Raw genomic sequence first — 18,299 nt, forward strand, 5'->3', positions numbered from 1 at the left:
GACATTCCCGTTGTTGCAGAAATGGTGTTTCCGACGCAGAGCTGGATGCTGCTGCGTCACAGCGGTCGACGTGCACCCTTTTTACTGACCTTTTGAATAAGGAACCCTGTTATTCCCTGTCATTTAGAATATATATATTATTTAAGTGTTGATCCAATAGTTTAAACATTAGATTACATGAAATAGTAACAGCGTAATAGAAGTATGCTACAGATAAGGATGCTCAAGCTGTTATACAATTTATAGATATCTATATGAGAGTTTTACAAACAGTGTAGCATTTGGGAAATGTGTGCAACTGTTACACCAGCATTTTACAAATATACTTGAAGAAATTTGAAAAATGCACCCATGTAATAAAAGGCTGGTGTGAATATGTGGAATGATGTCAGTCTTATGCATACAAAAACACCTGCGACTGTTGCATTTTCCAGGAAAAAAACCCAACAACAAAAAACTCTTTTGACATTTTTTTATTTACATTTCAGAACATGTCCCTTGAGTGCCTCATCAGCCTGCGTCATTTCACAACTTATAGCACTTTGTTTTTAAATGATCACACTAACTGTCAAAATCCCATTAAAGCTAATGCATTTTATACATATTATGATAATAAAAAACTTATTTGGTATTTCATTCATCATACATTTATCAGTATCACGTATATAAGTGACACTGATGTACACTGAGTATTACAGATTGCCTGAAACACAGTACTTCCACTCTTCTGCTCCATCCAATCAATCACTCAACCAATCAGGCACCCAGTCAGCCATTCAGTCAGTTAGTCAGCCACCTAGTCTGTCAGTCAGACACCAAGTCAGTCAGTCAGTCTGCTGTTTGGGTAGGGTGGAGGCTCATAGACGGGGCCTTTGTTTGAGCAGAGAAGCCCCAGACACAACAGTGGCCAGCCCTGGGCTCTTACAATGGCTGTCCACACAAAAGCCCACACACTGGGACAATGGGACAAGCTCAGAGTGGGGGTGCATGGCTGAGCTGAGGTTACCCACCTGCACACTTCAGGAGTGGACCCACCCCCCACACACTTTTACCGTACCACACCACTCACACCCCCACCATCTCTTAGGCACACTCAAATGCACAGCCTCCACCCATCCAGCTTTAAAATGCTCTAAGCGCAGGTGTCTTCCTGTGCTGCTCACACAAGAAGGAAGCTGGGAAATTCTGTGCAGTGAAAACATTTAGTGAAGTTACTAGAGGTCAAAGAGCATCTCAGCACAGGTTAGGGCTCCACTTTTAGCATACACCACTCAGAGTGACAAGAAAGCTGAAAAGTACAACATTAAGACACTTCTGTTTAATAGAAAACACCAATTTATTTGGAGTAGGATCACTGAGTCAGTTTTCTACTGAGTTTCAGACTCACGACAGCCAGATTGAACAACACTTACTCTGAGGAATTCTCTTTATATTATTATTACTATTATTATCAAGTACTGGATGAAAGTTGGTGTACAATGGCACATATGTGTTGCCTGATAGCACCTGTAAGAACACCTTTCATTTACTAATTCATCCTTTATTTTATCTTTTTCATGTTTCAAGTGGATTACTGTAGGTGATTTAATTACAAAAAAAAATGCAAATTATAATTTTGACTGATTAAGGGTCAAACCAAATCAATACCTATGTGAATTAATTTATTTTAAACATATAAAAGACATAATTCTGATTTTTCAGTTCGAAGATTAAAATGTATATAAGTACAATACTGAGCTTGTGTGCACATTGCATTGTACACATTCAAAAAATTACTTGAAATAAATAAAAATTTCTAAAAATAAAATTTTGATGAATTTGATATATTATAGAAGACACGTGTATGAAAGAAAAGTTTAAAAAAAAAATCACTCTGGGTCTTCCAGTTACACACTCCCTTATTTTCTTACACACACACACACACTTTTTATAGACACAGACAGATGCAACTAAGTCTATGTAAATAGTGAAAAAGAAAAAACAAATGGTAATAAAAAAAAAGCCTAACAAAACAAAAAACCTGACTTGCCTTGTTTTACTTTGCATTCAAAAGACTCTTGTACTGAGATTAAAAGCAAATGAAAGCCTTACCCATAAATTACTAAATGTTACTGGCTGCAGCGAGTGGTCTGCTTTCCTCACTGTCTTTTTGATTGGATGACTAAAGTGTCAACCTGCTGCTCATAGTGCTGATGGAATTATATTGGGAGTGTCACTGTATTATTCCAGGAAGTTCACCCACACAGCTGTTGCAAATACTTTGTACGTCCCAGTGATTTGGGGAATGAACAAAGCAAAAACTATTTTCATCCTATTTTTCTACAAACCAAGTGTGTAATTTACACCGAGTGTAAGAAGGAACCACAACTCATTTTTTTCTTTTTTAATTGATTGCAATACATTTTATAACCACACATTAAAAAATGCACATCAAAATATTTTACCAGGCTCAGTTTGCAACCTTTATAAGAAAAAAACAAAACAAAAAACTACCAAAAATATGGTTTTACAAAATAAAACAATTATAATAAAGTAAATGCCACTTTGGATAACCGTAATCAAAAACCCATATTTTTTATTCTACATAAAAAAAAAGGCTTGACATAAATAAGTTAGTATATTTCTCAGTGTTTTTACAAAATTATGTACAAAAGGTACATTGCAAAGATTTACATAATACACAGGCATGGTGACTGCATTTCAGAGACGAGCTGTTTTCTGTCTCCATTTAGGTGTACCCTGGTCTTTTTCAAAAAAAAAAAAAAAACACAACATAAAAAATAAAATAAACCACACTTCAGGCAAATAAAGGGAAGCTTTTAGATGCTCATGTGCATCCTCAGCAGGCTAACAACATTGATGAGAAAAGTACAAACATCTCTAGGTTATCACAAAGTAACACAATGTGAAGTCAATTGAAGAGCACAAGCAGTGCTGGCAAACATATTGATGCAACCATGTATTTGGTATTGTAGGACATTCAACCCTTTAACAAAAAATGAAAAAAAAACAAACAAACAAAACCCCTCACAAGCCTTAATGTTCATCAAACAATAGGAACAGTCAAAGAGAACTCAACCTGTGCAGTTTGTATAGTCTTTGTCCTTCAATATCTGAGTACCTCGCAACTCCAGAGCGTGGGAGGGGAAAAAAAAAAAAAAAAAAAAAAAAAAAAAAAAATCTTATTCCAGGATTCAGCTGATGCTAAAAGCACCTCAATTACAAAATAAATAAAGGGACTTAAAGACTGTCCTTACACAAATATTACACTTCTTCCTGTTAAACTAGATCGTATAGGAGAATTTACACTTGGTGACACTAGACTGATCAGAAAAAGGGGTAAAAAAAAAATTATTAAAAAACAAAAAACGCTACATTTGTACCATTCTTCAATGCTGAGTTAGGAAGATGACGAGGGAAGAAACACTATTAAGAAACTGTAAGAAGCCAAGATTTTTGTTTTAAATGTAGCAATTAGGGACTGTGTCAACACCCACCCCCACCAAAAAAAAAAAGAAAAAAAAAAAAAAAAGAAATTAAAACAAGAGAACAGCATTTTGGAAACATTTATCAAACATTGCAATTCAAGTCAAATCAAAATTCACACCGTTTTACATAAAGGATTTCTTTTTAAATCATAATGTCTTATGTGCTACATATGGAGAGAAATAATATATGTTTATATATTTATATATATATTTTTTTATTTACACACAGGTAGTTAAAAAAAAAAAAAAAAAAAAAAAAAAAAGGAGCAAAAAAGTAAATTAAACCTAATTGCACACTGCTACATCGACTGCTTTTAGAGGCAGTAACTTTTAATTAAGTGCCAAAAAAAATTTAGTGTTTCTATTCAGTGCTTCAACAGCGTCCTCCCCAATCTTCAGGAAGGTTGATATGTTTCTGATGCTGTGTAGATCCTCTTCCAAAAACACAAAACAAACCCCCCCACAAAACAAAACACTAGACTAAAAGCAAACAAACAAAAGAAATTACAAAAAAAACCCCTAAAACAAAACCAAAAAACAAACCAGCCAACACTGAGGTCTCTCCATGTTAAACAAGGAGGGGGGAGGCATTCATCTTCAGTTCTGTGGGACAAAACAGATGAAAGGAGAAAGAAAAAAGAAGCATAAGAGGTTGCAATGATGACACTAATGTGGGCATTGTGCAACAATTTCTGCAAACAAATAAATGAATAAATAAAATAAAATAAATAACTTAGTGTGGTCTAAGGGGTAAACCACAGAGCAGCAGGAGACCTGAATGAACTAATTAGTTTTGTACATGTATTAATACATAAATACAAAAAGACCTACCTGAGGAAAAAAACACAACAAAAAAGAAAACCTGGTATAGTTTTACATTAGCACCCCTATTTAATCATGAAAAGATCTGAAAATGCCTATGAGACAGCCTAGTTTGGGGGTATTTTTTGATTTCTACAATTAAAAAAATAGAAATAAATAAAATGCATTAAATAGAAGTGACCACCCCCCAGCTTTGACAGTTGACATCCTGCCATAACAATGCTGATTTCATGCCTATTGGACGTCGCCCTGGCCAATACACACACCCACACACTTGCTTTCAGACCTGCACGACTCTTCTGCACACTCTCCACCGGCAGGGACAGATGTGTGTTGTAACGTTAGTGTGCAACGCGTGTGCAGCACTGCACAGAGACCAGCCCCTTCCCGTCCCTGCTCTCAGTTGCTGACGTGTTACACTACTACACTGTTGTTCAGCACTTGTTGTTTACAAGTTTCGACGGAAACTCAACGGACTCACCGTGTCAGACAGCGGTTAAATGTTAAAGATCTTTAAAATGTACAGGCATTATTTGTTTGTTTGTTTTTCCTTCCCCTGTTTCACCTCGATCGCAGTGTATCGACAGAGGTCTCTCTGTCCGAGTGGAAAATTAAAAACCAAAAAACCCCCCCAAAAACAAAACAAACCCCCCCCCCCCAACAACCCTAAGAACCCCCTTTACTCCCTTATGTTTCTGTCCCCGCTCATTAATGAATGAGACAGACTGACAGCACATTTGAAGGGCGTGCACAAAAAGTATGCAGACTGTCAAAGCTGTGCAACATCCAAATCTTATTTAAGTGAACTGAAAGGGTGTTTAAGCTGAATTAGAATGCCTCCTAATGGTTTAAAAGCGGTATCAATTTTTTAGTAAACGAATAACCAGATGTTTTTGCAGATTTACTCGTTTTCCAAAGGTACCCCCAGTTGGGAGATGGAGTAGCCAGTAAACAGCCTACTGTAGTTACACTATGCACAGACCTATTTTTTTTGTTAAGAAATCTTTGCTTTTCCTTAAGGAAAAAAAAATGATTAAAAAAGGAAAAATATTGCATGAACAGTCTTTACCTTTTCTCACGTTTTCCTCTTGGGACTGGTCTTTCTGGGCGTGTGCTCTGCAGAGTGACTCCGACTTGGACAGCTAACATCTGAGCTGCTGTGTGACCTCTTGCTCGGAACAGGGGAGTCTGCAAAAAGCAAAAAAATAAAAATAAAATAAAAATACAATTTCGTCATTTCTTAAAAAAAAAAAAAAATAGTGGTATAGTGTTGCAGGCAAACCCCACTCTTTACAGTGCTTTTTGGGGCCATGATTTTCAAAAATTTATTTTCGGAGCACAGATCAATACGCGATCAGCTGCGTTGCTCAGAAACAACTGTGATGTAAACGGGTTAAACTGGAGCGTATGTAGTACCGTGACACGCGTGTCTTTTCCTCAGCGCTGTACACTGTTCCGTGCACTCCATTTGCCCGTCAGCCCTGTCGGGATCTTCGCTCGGAGGCACCACAACACAACTGTGATTCCCGTTAAGATCCACATTGTTATTCCCAGTGGAGCAGACGCCTTTCTTCGTAAGCGGCTGCCGAGTGTAGAAGCCCGGCAGGTCTCTGCAATCCACTAGTTTCCACTCGAACCTGGAGTTGGCCCTCGGCGTGTCAGTGGCGAAGTCGAAGCCCCAGTGGTCGGAGGCGCGCTCTTCCAACTCCCGCAAATGTCCCTTTAAATCCCTCTTTAACTCTTCGTGATCCACCGAGCCGAAGAGGCTCCTGCAGGCTGACGGTTTCGGGTGTTCAGACAGCCGTGAGTCCGTCCGCTCCAGCGTCGGGCTCCCGTTTGAAAGTCGAACATCTGACATTTTGCTCCAGCGAAACACGCAATTTTTTAAAACAGCCCGGAGCGTCCAGTTTTTCACGAGGAGGAAAAAAAACAAACAAACAAAAAGGCAGCACACACACAACACTCAAAAACAACGGTTATCTCCTCGTCGCTGAGAAAGCTCCAAAACAACCATAAAACGCGTTATGCCATGCATACGTCGGAACGCAGACGCGAACAGCCGCCGTGTTGTGAAGCCCTGCGTAGTCTCATCAAAACAAAGTGCTCAGGAACTGAAGGCGCTCTGTCAATTTTGTCCCGTAGCGAGAGAAACTGCAGACAACCCTTCTCTTTCGCCCAATATGGCGAAAGGTTGATGTGGGGGTAGGGGCATGATTGACATGCTGAGCTATTTAAATTCCCGAAGAGGTCGCTCATTGGGCAGAGTTTTTAAGCCCGCCTACTTTTCTTAAGGTGGACCGGCTAAATTAAGCCGCTCTGATTTCTTTTTTCTCTCTTTTTCCTTTAAAACAAAAAATATCAGCGTGTGAGTGTCATGTATATATGTAACTCTGTATTTAACGTATAATAAATACCTGAGTGGGGGAAGAGGATGTACAAAAAAAGGTCATTGATAATAAATGTTGTCATGGCTGTGCCAAATAAGAAAAATTATAATCTTTGAAATAAAAAAAATAGCATAACAAATAATTCCTAACAGGTGCAGAACAATTAACTTAAAACAAAAAAACAAACAAAAAAAAATTGTGCCAATCTGGCTAATGTGTATCTTTATGACATGCCATTTCCACCAATTATCTGCACCTCAGTGGTTAAGGTCAAGGTCAGCACACATCAGACTCTGTCCACACTGCCACCAGAACCCAGAGCAAAAAAACAAAACAAAAAACACAGTGCTAAAAAACCACACAGTATCAGAAGTCAGCAAATTTAGATTTTTTCTTTTTTAAAAAAAAAAAAAAAGAAGAAGCCAAAAGTACTCAATGCTAAAGTTTTTTCCCCGACACCTCAGGAAAAAACTTGGCAGGTTCGCACAAATCCCTAGTGTCATCCAAATCCCATTAGAAATTACCAATAAAAAAAGAAAAATATGGAAAATTTTAATTTTATGTTTTTAAACATAATCTGGAAAAAAGTAGGCAGGGTGTGCAAAAGTGCAAAGCAGTGATTTCTAAATTTACACTGACTCTCATATTGAGGACACTAGATTAAATGTTTTGATCATTACCTGCAAGGAGGAGGGATCTGTTAGAAAAGAAAAACAGTAATCTGCTAAAAATGAGCAGATGTGTTGCTTTCAACACAAGTCAGGTCAACAATAATGTACAAATCCCTGCTTTGAATTTAATTCGAAAATAATAGTCCAAACTTCTTTGTTTCTTATTTAAGGCTCTATTTAAAAATGTGATCTTCAAGCAAAAGTACTGTTTGTTTTTAAATTTATCAAGCTTTTTTTTCCAGCTTCTTTTTCTTTATCGTCCAAGTTTTACACTTTTCCACTGAAGGGGAAAAAAACAGGAAAAAAAACAACAACAAAAAAACCCCCCAAAACAAGAGCGATGTCAAAAAAAGATGCTCGCCTCAAGTTCTGATCAAGATGAAACAAATTGGATTTGCTTAAAATAGAAGCAAGCAACCTGCAAGAAATGATGCAATTTAATTTTACTGTGAGCAATTATTTACTTAAGAGGTCACAGTAGGCTATGTGCTGCAGCTGTGGCTGCTGGCTGGCCACCATTAATTCTGGGGCAATGATGCCCCCTAGTGGTCATCACACCGCCTCTCAATATCCATACAAAGTAAGCAGGAAGCAATCGTGATATCAAACGCTTTTAATAGAATGGTTTTAAATAAACATTTAATCTGTACATACACATATTTATATCCAAAAAAAGGGGAAAATGATCCTTCCTGACTCTGCTGAGGTGTAGTCGCCTACCTTCCCAGTTAGTCCATTATAATATAGTGGTCTCCTGCTTGATAAGGCACCGTCAGAGGCTAAGCCACTTGATAATGTAGAAGTTCTTCTTGCCCACTCTGAGCAGCGTGAGTCCATTAGCCAGGATGTGGAGTTTGGGGATCAGTACCTGCTCCGGGTTGTCTGTACGTGTGTGGTTGATCCACACTGCTCCATCTGAAACCATTTGATACCTGCACACAAACATTTACACCATCAGTTAGGACAGGGTTTCGTCTTTAAAAAGAAAATCTAAAAGTCATGTGAAAAAGAAAGTACACCCTGTATTCTTCCATAGGAATTTAGAGAGTGAGGAGGATCCAGGTGCTGCTAATCAAATGGACTTAACTGATCTACAAGTGTGAGCACCTCTATAAAGGTTTTGGCAGTTTACTGGTCTGAGGCATTCGGGCACATGTTAACATAGTGCCAAGGAGGAAAGACAGCAGTGGCTTTAACAAGGTCATAAGGTCATTTCCAAATAATTTCAACTCCATCTCTGTACAGTCAGAATGATTATTCACAACTCGGAAACATTCAAGGAAGCTATCAATCCTCAGATAAGTGCACATCCCAGCAAATTCAGCCCAAGGTCAGACTATGCAATGTTCAGAGGAACTCCAAAAAACCCAAGAGCTACATCACAGACAGTAGAGGCCTTTGTTAGCATTTTTAAATGCGGAAGTTCATGATAGTACAATTAGAAAAGAGTTAACAAGTCTTATTTGGAAGGGTTACCAGAAGAAAGCCTCCTCTCTCCTTAAAAAAGAAGCAAGCTGTCCTTTGAATAAACAAGACCAATGTGGATATATACTTGACCTTCACATTTGGAGTCAACCAAATACAGCAAATCACAAACACCTCATACTGACTGTCAAGCACGGCGGTGGAGGGCTGATGATTTGGGTTCGTTTTGCTGCTTTGCATGGCTTGGGTAGTAGCCAGAAGAAGGAAACAACGTACTTTTCAACAACATTTTTGAAAATACGTTAATCTGATCATGACATTTTTATGCTGGTAAGCTATAATTATGACACATTTAACTGTTTACATGTTGCAGGGCTGTTGCTACATTATACACCTTAGATGTGGCAGTTATCTTGGCTGTAACTACATGACAGCAGAGCTAGAATCAAAGAAAACGCTTTTGTTTTCTACAAAAGAAGCTTTTTGAAATGTGGCGGCGTGAGTGTGACTGGTTGCTATCGTTGCACTAAAAGCACACATCAAACTGTTACATGGTTACAGGCTGTAGGGGCAGCTGCAACCCGGCTAATACAAGCAAAACCTTTATGCTTATTTTTTTTTTCAGGAAACCAGCTTATGAAATTTGTCTGCGTGACCGTGACTGGGTGTTATCGTTACACCTCGGACACAAAGAAGTTGTTGTGGCTACCTGTGAGAGGTATCAGTGAAGAACAAAGAGACCACAAACTCCTGCACCTGCTGCAAAAAAACACTACTCTTCAGCACTTGTGTTCTACAGGATAGAAATAAAATAGATGTGACAGTCAACTCAAAAAGGTTCAGATGTTTTTCATTGAAGATTTTAGCTTCATTTACTAAAAAATAATTTGGTTAACAAAATTCAGTGGGCTGCATGCTGAATTTAGAGGATAGAAACAAAGTATCGATCTTATCTTGCTACTCTCGTTCTGATACAAATACCAACTTTGGTATCGGTGCTATCGACATTTGGATCAATCCCCCCACCTCTATTACCCAGAATGTGTAACTGCATTACACATCATACACAAAAGATTACACTGTGGATCTCTGGGTGCATGTATGCTCACACTAACAAGCTCTATCAAATCACTACATACTAGAGATGGCACGATACCACTTTTTTATGTCCGATACCGATACCGATATCATAAATTTGGATATCTGCCGATACCGATATGAATCCGATATAGTGTGTTTTTTAATCAATAAAACTGTTTTTTAATATCTTGCTGCATTTTGTATAAGTTCATACTCAAGTTTAAATAAACAACAACACTAAAGCTATTCTGTTATACCTGTATGTAAAAAATACACTGCACCCAAAATATTTCATAGTTCAGCAAAACTGATCAATCTAATAAACTTAAACCTGCACCATCCTCCCTATTCTGGTATTTTAAAGAGTAAGCAACCTAACTAATCAGGCTCTAAAACTCCCAGCAAAAACAAACAAAAATAAGGAACCACCCCCCACCTCATGATGCTTAATCGACATAATCAACTTTAATTTGATGCAGTGTGAAAAATAAATTGCACAGAAATAAATTACATTTCAAGAATAATTAAATAGATTCAACATCTTTCTTCAACAGAACTGCACAGATGGTACCTTCCCAAAGGAAAAAGTACTATAGCTTACTAGGGTATATTAGACTTAACTGTTACTATATACAGTAATGGACTTCTATACATTTTACATCAGATTAAAACTTTGGGTGTAAGATTCAGATAATTTTTTATTAAAAGCTAGATATTTTAAATGAGAATAAGAAGGAAAAGTATGTCTTTGTGCCCCCTTTTCCCTGTTCATGCCCTATCGCCCCCCCCCTGGCTAAATTTTGCTAGATCCTCCCCTGCACAGTTACAGCCGTCAGCTACGTAGAAAAGGATCCTGGTGTAGAAAGTAATATTAAATAAATTCTAACAACAGCTTATCAAGCTTAAACGTGCTGCTGTTGTTCAGCCGCTGGTTTCCTCTTTCTGGTGCAAAGTGGGCCAAAAACAAACAAGAGAGACGGACTCGCGACAGAAAAGGCGATCAGCTGATCATTGATCAGTTTCACATTGAAGTAGCAGCAAGAAGACGCAGTCGCTCAATATATAGGTTGTTAAGCTTAACGTGGGAATGTTTTACAAACATTCAGAGATGAACTTACACACTTGCTTTACTTCTCTCTGGGATAACTTCCTCGGAGATGAAATGCTGGTTTGGTAGCGAGGCTCCAAATACACACAGCCGCTCTATCACGTGAGCACACTGCTCCGACGTGCTACGGTTATGAGCCGAGTTACGCCGTGTCGCAAGTTTTGTGAGGTGCTTTTTTATATTCAATGGATCGATGACATTTTTTATTTCTCTCCAATATCCGATCCAGTAATTTACGTCAGTATCGGACCGATACCGATACGTGATATCGGATCGGTCCATCTCTACTACATACCACTCTGGTACCGCATTTAGATAAAGGAGAACTGGGGTGCTTACCCTCTGGGACCCTCAGGGATGGCGCCGACCTTGCGGCAGGCATCTATAACAGTTGTCCCTGGCTCCAACAGCAGCTCATGGAAAGGTGCCTCCCTGAAGAGTTCCTGAAGCTCCTCATCACTCATTTCCTCCAAGGCTTGCACGCTGCTGTGATAAAGTGCATTGGTGCATCTGCAATGACGACATTAAATATGACCATTCTGTCCACATGGAAGACAGAGGACATGGGCAGCCACAGCAAACAAAGACTACAGCAATGAGCACTGTATAGTTAAGGATTTGGAATCTTCCTCTTACTGTGCTGCAGGTATAACATTTTCCACTTTTTGGCAGAGCATAATCCTGCTGTTCTAAACACAATGCACTTTGACTCTAATAAGTTACAGTGTAAAAGAGCTCTAGATGAGGATTCAAGAAAATAAAATGTATAATTTAGGGGAATAAACACACAGACGATCAATTCTTACCTCTTTGCAGTCTCCAGGCCCTCCTTTCCATGCACCAGTTTTGTCACTTCAGCAGCCAGTCTTTTGTGGGCGAGGCGTTTACTTGGATCTTCTCTCTGTTGCTCCATCAGTTTCTCTACCTCTGCCAAAGGCAGAAAGGTGAACAACTTCAGATACCTAAAAAAAAAACAAAAAAAAAAACAGCCCACACAGTACACCTCAGCATCCTATGACTGTGCACCGAATACTTACTTTCGGATAAAAACAGGGTTGCGATGAGATGTTTCTGGATATTGCACTTTCATTAAAACTCAACAAACATGATCAGCCTTCACTTCCACATACCCTTCCACACTGGCATCAGGCTGCCTGAGAAAGAACTGGTAGAGTTCAAAGGGTGACGTCTTATCTCTGTTGAGCCACACTGCATTGCCTGCAGTTTTCCCCAGCTTGTCCCCGACAGTGCTGGTAACTAACGGGATGGTCAGGCCGTACACCTCCTCGCCGCTTACTCTGGAGAAAAATAAAGTTTTCAGTGTTTCAAGGCAGCCTTCAGGGTAAATCTGGCAGGCATGTGTGTGTTTTGGTTGGTAGAGAGAGCAGCAAAAAAAAACAAAAAAAAAAAACCCCAACCCAAAGACATCTTGGTGGTATAATTGGGTGTAGAACTTAATGTCTCAAAACAATTTGATGTATGTGCATCTAATGATCAAGAATATATAGTGAATTTGCAGATTTTATAATGGAGTCTGAAATTATACTACATGCAGGGTTTATCCACACAAAAATAGCCTAGTCCTGTTTCAAAAGGTGGTCGTGCTATGTTGGGATGAGCATTGTACATGTGTATTTACTTGGACCCAGACAACGAAGGCCTTGGATGAGAAGAGAATGATTTCTAAATTAGATTGTGGATGTAACAGAGAGCCAATGAAGACAGGCCAAGGTGGGAGAAATATACCTCTGTCTTTCTAGTCCCTGTCAGTATTCTCACTACAGCATTTTGGATCGACTGCAGGCTTTTCAGGGACAGGTAATTATGAATTAATTAGCCCAGTACTGTAACAGCAGTGGGCTTGGAAAAACATTTACTTGTGAATGTACTCATGGCCAGACATCAAGTTGCCCAGTTGGTCGGTGCCTCCAAGCTGAATCTTGCAGCCGTATATTTGGTTCAGGTGGTGGAAGTCATAAGCTTGGAACACCTGGTAGGTGAACTCTGTCAGGCTCATGCCCTCGGCGCTCTTTAGCCTGGACTGCACGCTGTGGCGGCTGAGCATGGTGCCCATCCTGAAGTGTCTTCCAGCCTCCGACAGAAATCCCACCACGCCCCAGTTCTTATACCAGCTCAGGTTGTTTAGAACAGTCACGGTTCCCAGCGGCCTGGAACCGTCGTGAAAGTGCAGCTCGTGGTTGGTGAAGATCCTCTGAATGCTCTCCCGGATGCTGTGGGTGTTCGCCTCCACCACGTCCGCGGACAGCTGCTCCCGCTCGCTCGTCTTCCCGCTCGGATCTCCGATTTGTGCCGTGGCTCCTCCGAGCACCGCGATCACATGGTGTCCGGCGCCTCGGAAGTGCAGCAGGCCGATGAGAGCGAGCAAGTTCCCCACATGGAGACTGTCGGCTGTGGGGTCAAATCCGCAGTATACCGTCTGAGCACCGGACTGGAGCAGCCGGGGGAGCTGGTCTTGGGCTGCGTTTTCTGGGAATGAGTCTTTCAGAACGCCGCGTTTGTGCAGAGAGAGAAGCAGCCCGTGGTGCGCGGAAGAAGAAGAGTGAAATTTAGACCTGAGTGTGAGGCAAAGAGTGGCTGGCCCGAGAAGATTACAAGATCCACGCCGCCACACATAACAGCAGATACCCACCATGGACGCAGCCATGTTGGACAATGTGACAAGAACACGGAGGTGGAACTGAGTAGAAGCTTGGGTCGTTTGGTAGGAGCAGAGCGCCCTCTGGTGCGGTGGTTCTCAAGGAAAGGCTTGGGTGTACTACCTGCAGTTTACATATACTCATCGTGGGCATGAATGCTGTGGTCCGTTTGGACTTTTAATGATTTCTTTGAGCTATTTCCCCCCTCTGATGCGCAGGGAAGAAAAATAACGAAATTACTTTGCTTGGACCAAGAGTGTTCATCTTTAATATGCACACAGAGGAATTTAGTGTTATAGGCTCTTTCAACAGCCTCTTTGTTGATGTACACAGGACCTGCGTCTGTTCTCTTAGACGGTCTGAAGTCCACCACAATCTCCTTGGTTTTGCTACCAAGGAGACAGTATGTGTGAGGTGAGGTTGTTAGTGGTGCACCGCGCCATTAGGTTCTGCACTTTATCTCTGTATGCAGTCTCATCATAACTGGAGATCAGGCCAATGACCGTTGTGTGAATTAATGGTGTTTGTCACATGGGAAGGTTGACAGTCATGGATGAATTGGGCATAAAGAAAAGGCTCAGCAGGAAATCCAGGGTTCTGCAGTTTGGACTACCAGTTTGCTGGAGTCACCAGTTTTAAAATGACCCACAGGGTCAAAAGTATAAATACAGCTCATCTAATATGTGGTTAAATGTCCCTCAGCAGTCTTGTTGACGGCATCTTGGTTTTGTATGTGCACATCTTGGTGTCGTAAAGATGCATCTGAACTAGAAACCTAGCTCTGGTATAAAAAGTAAATAAGGCAATGTCATAATAAAAATAACTTGCACTGACTGGCGTTACCTACTAAAGTCTGAACACACGATACGTAGCAGATTTTAAAATCACTTTATTTTTAAATCCATTCAATCTCAATTTGTTTCATCGTTTAAATGACTAAATATACATTCATCAAACATTTACACTATTGTTATCAAGCCACAGTACACATTAATGACACATCGAAAGGGAGACTCCGTTGTCTCTTTGCATGACACTACAGCCACAGAAACAAGTTTAACTCAGGAGAGAGGAAAAAAAATCACGTTTCTAAATCCTATAACTGCTGCCCCAAGTAAGCCCAAGTTTTTCTTTTCTTTCTTTCAGTTCTGGAAAAACAAAAATAAAGGTAATCTTAATCTGTATTGTTGTTGGTGTATGCGTATTGTAAGGCAGAGCACTCTATACTCACTCCAGAGTGAATGAGGAAGGGAAAACAGTACTGTCCTATATCCTGAGCTAGTTCAACAAAGGAAGACTATGATTCCCTGATAAAAGTTTAAAAGTCCCTTGACAGTTCAACACACAAAAAAGACATTCTTAAGGGAAAGCTGACTTTGCAAATTTACATGACATCTTGTTGACATTTTGAGTTGCCTTGTTGATAAAGTTTCTAGCAGTTTTTTTTTATGTTTAACATTTAAAAAGTCTGTATTTTTGAAAAGCAAATCCTTCACTGTTACTACCCAGAAGGGTGCACATTGTATAGAATGTACAGTGACATTATTTTCCAGCCTGCGGGACCCTTTTGTGTCACAAACAGCTAAATCTAGCTGAAGATGCCAACAGTTTACAAGTGTGTGCACAAGAAACTTTTTTTTTTTTTTTTTAAATCTGGTGTTTTATGGCACACACTAAGGCACACACAGGTTTGTGGTTTTTCCCCGAGCACATCTGGGATGAGCGAGTCCCAGGAAATCTGCAAGGTTAAAAACTGAGCTGCGCTGAAGTGGGTCTGACATTCTGTGACCAGATATATGCAAGTAGAGGCAGTTTAAAGATCAGTAATCTACTTATGGCATAAGAAATGCTTGGTAAGTTAGTACAATATAGCAGCGAGTGAGAAAAGTCAGACAAAAACAAAGAGAAAAAGCATGATGAGATCAGAATTGTAAAACAATATACGTGTTTTTCTCATTACTGCAACACATTTACTGCTATAGCATGTGATTTAATGGCAAATTACGAGTGCATTCAGTTTCTTTATAAACCAACAGAGATATTATGTGACCCCCCCCCCCCCCCCCCCAATCTGTGCATATATTACCCCCTTTGTTTTCTTATGTACAACCTGAGATAAAAGCATTAGAAGAAGGGATTAGTATTGGATGATCAGTGCTAAGCTGTGCCTTCACATTTCCTATGAAATGTTTTTTGTTCTTTTTTACTCTTCATGGTAATCAAAAGGTCACAGAGGTCAAGTTTATAACTAACCACTCAAACATGTAAGGTAGTGTAGCCCTGCGCAGACCACGCATGCTTGCAGTTTAAAACTCTAGTGCTTAATTTGACAGATAAACGAAGTGCAACTTGAAGGAACTGAATGCACATTATGGTCTAGATGACTCTCCATTTCAAAAATTCAGATCTATGGATATGCAGATTACCAGTTGCCCTGTTACACCTTAAGTCTATTTACAATGTACTTTTCAGCTGTGCCATTTCAAATAAACACATGTGAGATTTTGTTATATATATATTTATACTTCAGTATAAAAATATGATTCGATTCAAAGACAAGCATGACGCATTTAGACCAAGAAAAAAAAAAACACAGTACATAACTACATTTACTCTAAATGTTCAAACATCTGAAAGTATTCACCCAACTTAGGAATACAAAAGTCAATCATCATTAGTACCTTGTTTACCATGAGAGTTAAAAGCTGGAGTGAGCTGTCAGTGTGAAAGCTTCAGTTATGTAAAGCCCGCTCTGATGTTGCGACGTGTTACAAACATAAGGAACATTTCTCTGAATTAAATGATCATTTCAGGACAGTGTGAGTGATGAGGCTGAAAAGGAGTAGCGCCCTCTCACAGAGAGTCAGATGTGTATGATCCGAACTATCAGAAAACTATGCATGTTTTCAGCATTCCCTTAACATAGGTCCTCTGATGTCCACCGTATGTATTTTATATTAAAGGCAGTATGACAACAAAATGCAGGAACGGCACTTTCACATGGAAATGTGCCTATTTTGTTAGATAGCAAAAACACCAAAGCCAGAGAATAACTGGGTAGGAAAAGGGCTACAGACTCATTTTTCTTTTACCTGCATACGTCCAGATTGACTGTCTTCTATAACTGGCCAAGTGATTTCACAGAGAAAACTAAACAAATGAAAGTGTGACAACCTTTCGACTAACAAACTAGATGTTTCACCAATGAGCCCATATCACTGTGGTTTTCTTCAGGGAAAAATGTGCACATAAGATTGTTAAATCTTAACTAACACGTGTGTTATGAGGACCAAACAGACAGTTAAACACAATAACAGAGAGAGATTCGCTGAGTGAATTCATGTGTCGCCTGTGTCAGAGTTGTATTGTGGTTAATAACAGTGTTAGCCCTTTAATACCAGAACACACATCAGGAGGGAGTGCCAAACACCTGTGCATGTCTTTTTTGTCCTTTGAAACCTCCATTAGAAAAGTGTCACATTAACATATCACAGGCATGCTTGTGCTTCAGTGCATTGTGGTGCATGTACACAGTGAGTCTGAACTTTGGGGTCTGCTACCTAATTTAAAAAAAAAAAATAGCATTCCCAGTACAGTTTGTGGACAACTTAAGCACTAAGTCGTATTTCTTGTTAAGAGTATTAAAATAAAATAAAATAATAATAATGATGGCAATTTTTACTGTGTCATTAAGAAGTATGGCTTCGGGGACATGAAGTACAGATAAAATGGTTATGTTCAGGAGGTGACTCCATAGAAAAGCTTGAGAATCACGGTGGCGGGCTGGTGTGCTGATAACCACTGGCTCCTCAACCGGCTACATTTTGGTAGCCAATTGAGGAGAAGCTGCCTTGATTTAAACTGCATAATTGCTGTTCTTATTAAGTTATTTGGGCATATGGCTCGTTGCTGTAAAACAATCTGCTGAAGTGGCAATTATAAAGTTCACTTTTGTTTTCAAATTAGGGTTACCTCAGGGTTACACCAAGGAGGTGACCTTACAGACGTTTTAAAAAAAATATGGAAAAAAGAACATTTAGAGTTTGGTCAGAGATTGCATTCAGTGGTGTCTGGACAGGGGCTCAATCAGCTGTACAAAGTATCTTAGCATACATGATTCTTCTGCCTGATAAGGTTCACACACAATGAAGTGGAGAGCACTTTGTCAAATCAAATGAATCATCAGCCTCCTTTTTCTTCACCTTTAGGTTCCCTTACACTGGACAGACACCAAAGCTAACCCTTTAGGGTCGGAGGTTAAGTGGTTCAAACCCAGTATGTGGACGTCTCCTCTTCTTTTCAAAGTCCCCGCTCAGAAGGAGATGGTTTCTTGTTTTCCTACTGTGGTTATACCTCTAAAGTCTTCAGTACATGTCTCTGTAGATCTCCTGCAGGAGCGGATGCAGTGAGGTGTCCTCTGTCTTTTTGATCTCCTGCACAAGCTGTGCATGCTCAGTGACTAACTGCCTCAGGTCAGCTAGTTTCTGCAGCAGCTTGGGGAAGAGGAAAGTGTCATCGGGGTGATTGGCCAGCAGATGGAGCTGCAGGACCTGGACGATGCTCTCCTGCATCACCTCGATGTGTGCCACATTCACCAGGCCTGGCCGGTCTAGCCAAAATGAAAATGAGAGAAACATCATCATCTTTTGTAAGGTAAAAAG

General features: G+C 39.9%; 3 protein-coding genes across 20 annotated transcripts in view; all 3 read right to left on the reverse strand.

Moving 5' to 3' along the window:
• Positions 1-2,368: 2,368 nt before the first annotated feature.
• cdkn1bb (cyclin dependent kinase inhibitor 1Bb) lies at positions 2,369-6,795 on the reverse strand. Its single transcript, XM_084933967.1, has 3 exons — positions 5,727-6,795; positions 5,380-5,498; positions 2,369-4,091 (listed from the first exon to the last, which is right to left on the reverse strand). Exons 1-2 carry the CDS (start codon positions 6,166-6,168, stop codon positions 5,386-5,388), a joined length of 555 nt encoding a protein of 184 aa, XP_084790093.1. The 5' UTR covers positions 6,169-6,795; the 3' UTR covers positions 2,369-4,091; positions 5,380-5,385.
• A 1,171-nt stretch (positions 6,796-7,966) lies between these two features.
• Positions 7,967-13,832, reverse strand: yars2 (tyrosyl-tRNA synthetase 2, mitochondrial). Its single transcript, XM_084933946.1, has 5 exons — positions 12,859-13,832; positions 12,112-12,279; positions 11,788-11,943; positions 11,321-11,491; positions 7,967-8,300 (listed from the first exon to the last, which is right to left on the reverse strand). Exons 1-5 carry the CDS (start codon positions 13,644-13,646, stop codon positions 8,141-8,143), a joined length of 1,443 nt encoding a protein of 480 aa, XP_084790072.1. The 5' UTR covers positions 13,647-13,832; the 3' UTR covers positions 7,967-8,140.
• A 1,862-nt stretch (positions 13,833-15,694) lies between these two features.
• pparab (peroxisome proliferator-activated receptor alpha b) overlaps positions 15,695-18,299 on the reverse strand; it is a 91,251-nt gene continuing 88,646 nt past the window's right edge. For all 18 annotated transcript variants that reach the window (XM_084933961.1, XM_084933958.1, XM_084933952.1 and 15 more), the window contains one exon: positions 15,695-18,247. In XM_084933961.1, the coding sequence (XP_084790087.1) occupies positions 18,003-18,247 (245 nt within the window). In that variant the 3' untranslated portion in view covers positions 15,695-18,002. The remainder of the gene's footprint in view (positions 18,248-18,299) is intronic.

The sequence above is a fragment of the Perissodus microlepis genome, chromosome 7 (assembly GCF_051167445.1).
Source record: "Perissodus microlepis isolate ML-2025 ecotype Zambia chromosome 7, ASM5116744v1, whole genome shotgun sequence".
NCBI lineage: Eukaryota > Metazoa > Chordata > Actinopteri > Cichliformes > Cichlidae > Perissodus > Perissodus microlepis.